The sequence below is a fragment of the Biomphalaria glabrata genome, chromosome 7 (assembly GCF_947242115.1).
Source record: "Biomphalaria glabrata chromosome 7, xgBioGlab47.1, whole genome shotgun sequence".
Taxonomy (NCBI): domain Eukaryota; kingdom Metazoa; phylum Mollusca; class Gastropoda; family Planorbidae; genus Biomphalaria; species Biomphalaria glabrata.
In genome coordinates, this window is record NC_074717.1 from 4,482,851 (window position 1) to 4,486,197 (window position 3,347).

Sequence of the window (3,347 nt, forward strand, 5' to 3'; positions counted from 1 at the left end):
ATTAATGTTTAACTCCAGCCTTCTCATAATTGAATCATTAAGGGATCCTTTGTTTGATGACTATTGTGCCCCAAATGCCTGCTCCAAAACTAAACTGCAGGGCGTTGTCAGTAACTTTCCAGCGCATCTACTGCTTTACTTTTGTACTTGTTCCATAAAGTTTAAGAAACATATACACAGAAACACTTAACCAGTCGTTTATTTCTACTTTTATTCAATGAAAATTAAATTTCAAAGTTACTCTATACATTTTATGAAATTTAAACCGCTAAACAGTGTTTTATACCCAAGTGAAATTTAAACCTAAAAGATGATATTTTATACAGAAGTGAAATTGATACCCAAAATTACTATTTATACATACGTAAAATTTATACACAAAATGAATGTCATTCTTTAATGGACCTCATTCTCTAAAATGAACGGTCAAGTGATAATATTGATTAAACAAAAAAAAATGTCACGTAATAACCATTGTTGATTAAAATTAGATCGTAATTTGTATAGAAGAGATCTCCATGTTCAGTCTAGATATAATATATATAGGTCTGTGGATGTGACATAAGCGCCACTATAATTGTATTCATTACAATATCAAATGTCTAGAAACGAAACCAAATCTTGGGAAAATGTCGGGGTTATTTACAGAAGATTTTTATTTTATAGACTTTTCAAAAATAATATACGAAAGTCACCAGACACTGGTTCTAGGACCTTATATTCGAGCTTTGAGAACAAAAGTTGGTTCTGCACTACGGCTGGGAGTTTAGAGTTGTGTACTCTTTGTCGTCTGCCTCGGTCTGAGCCTAAAGCAGACGAGACGGTAATGATACATAAAAGCTCCAATCTTATTGGCTGGCGAGAAACTTCCTTCAGATACGAAATTGCTCTAGTTTCACGTAGTTCCAAGTAGGTCAAGATGTCTTCATTCCTGGATAAAATTTTGATGTCTGATTTCGTTAAGTACCAGTTCTCGATAAAAAAACGTACAAAGTCCAGGCTGTCTAGAATTAAGGAAACAGTGAGTGGCGATACAGAAGTCCCAGGCCAGCATAACAATGTTTTCGTTATGTCAATTTCTGTTGGACTCACGCCGGCCTTGATTAGTTTCTGAATCAGAATGCCATCAGTGCCAGCAGCGATGAGTCGATGAATGAGGTCTCGTCTGACTAAGTCTGCACTAGTTCCGTGGTCTATCGGTATCTTTGCTGTTTGTTGTACTTGTTCACTGGGGAACCAGGTATCGAGTACCCTAGACTGCGCCAACTTTTGTGGCAGGTCGTCTTGACCTAAATCAGCTTTTGCATCGAGTAACAAAGTCATGATGGACCTGTTTAGTTTCTCTGCGGCCACCAATAGAGCGGACATGCCAGAATGGTCTTTGTGGTTAACATCGGAGCCGGAGGCTATCAAAAGTTTGACAAGTTTTACAGGGCCTTCAAAACGCTTCACTGCAAGTAAAAGCGGTGTGTTCCCCAAATTATCCGTGGCGTTCACATTCGCTTTATACTCCAGAAATAATGCCACAAGACGTTCGTTTTGCATAGCGTTATGTAAGGGAGAGCGACCAGCATTACATTTCAGGTTAACATCTGCACCGTACTTCAAAAGAGTCTCTGCGCAATCAAATTTGTTCTTTGCTGCTGCAACGTGCAGTGCAGTCAGTCCATCTTTGTTTCTTCGGTTTACGTCTGCTCCCATATCAAGCAAATATTTGAGAACCATCTTGCGATGTCTACTTTTAACGGATGCTATCAGTGCCGTGCAACCATACGCATCAGTGTCTTCCAAAATAGCGCCTTTTTTTAGAAATGTATCCACAATACGTAAAACTGCTGATTCTGAGAAATGACCCGAAGAGATTGCATTGATCAAAGGTGTTGTGTTTGTTTTCAAATTGACATCAGCCCCCTTGTTTAATAAAAAGTTGATGACCTCTGTGTGGACAGCGCTCATTAATGGAGTTTTATTGTCGTGGACCCGGTTAATGTCCAGCCCTGCGTCTAACATTTTTTGCATGTTCTGAATGTCTCCTAGCTTCACAGCTCTTACGAAAGTTTCTTGTTTTTTGGCTAGATCCTTAGATTCAGCACACTTCATCAGAAAGTTGAGCGTCTTTACGTTGTTGCTCTGTAAAGCTTTAGAGAAAGCGTACTCAGAATCGAACTTGGCACCGTGATTAAAAAGTAAGCTGGCTGTACCCGTTAAGGAGTTCTCCAATGCTACATCAAGGGCCGAACCTTTGTAAGTCACCTGACCCATGTGGTCATATTTGTACACCGGTGCCCCGTGGTTTATAAAAAGGGGAATCATCTGGACGAGATGTCTATCAACAGCGGACACCAGGTCGTAGTGGGTGACCTTAGCGCCATGGGCACAAAGAATTTTAGCCAGATCGTAGTTTCCGATGTCCAGCACGAGCTCCATACGTGACTTTATACAGCACTGACATCTATTGACGTCCATACCAAGTCTGCATAACTCTCGAACAAACTCAATGTCTGATGAAAGAATAGCGTCCCTTTGCTGTATCTGTTTTAAAACATAACAGAGGATGTCAGGCCGAAGATTTTGAGTATCATTTTTTTGACATAATTTATACTTCAGCAACGTGATGCAAGTCTCAAAATCATTGTCAACAGCGGCCAACTGCAAAGGATGTAAGTCGACCATTTTGGCACGATACAACAGCTTCAGCAGTTGACCGAATCCCATTCTTTCGGCCATGTCAAAAGCACTTTCATCTGGACCAGACGACGAGTTAGAGCCATTCTGCGAGATTTCCCCTACTCGTCTGTATGGGCTAGCTCCAGCACTGATCAGCAATTTGACCTTCTGGAGGTGAGATGTTCCGATGGCTGACATTAAAGCTGTATTCCCAGTCGAGTTTCGTTCATCTAGATGTAAACGTCTGTCATTTAGTAAACACTGAATTACTTTCCTTGACGAAGCCAGCATCAGAGCAGTATCTCCGTTGTTATTTTTAGCATTGATGTCAGCGCCCATGCTCAAGAGCTTACCCACAATGCCTGGAAAACCTTTCGCGGAGCAAATCAAAAGAGGAGTGTTTCCGTTGTCGTCTCTGATTTCCAATCGCGTGCCATGTTTGATAAGGAACTGGAGTAAATGGGCGTGGCGTATATTACAAGCCTCAAAAACAGCCCAGTTCAGGGCGTGGCTAGAAAAATGTGTAGTTTTATGATCACACAGTCTCATAAGTCTGTAAATCTTTAAAGTATTACCGGAAGCTACTATTTTGAACAAGATGGCGTCATCGAGATGAACTCGGTTCTTAATTTCTGCCATGTTATCATCAACTAATGCTTTTGATATTACAGGCGTCTGAA

General features: G+C 40.7%; 1 protein-coding gene across 1 annotated transcript; it reads right to left on the reverse strand.

The window, feature by feature from the left end:
- Positions 1-237: 237 nt before the first annotated feature.
- LOC106064729 (ankyrin repeat domain-containing protein 50-like) lies at positions 238-3,347 on the reverse strand. The gene has a single exon (XM_013223340.2). The coding sequence runs from the start codon at positions 3,304-3,306 to the stop codon at positions 661-663; it is 2,646 nt and encodes an 881-aa protein (XP_013078794.2). The 5' UTR covers positions 3,307-3,347; the 3' UTR covers positions 238-660.

Bases quoted from the DNA above. Each gene is read 5' to 3' on its own strand.
- LOC106064729 (XM_013223340.2), bottom strand. From the start codon at position 3,306: ATGGCAGAAATTAAGAACCGAGTTCATCTCGATGACGCCATCTTGTTC.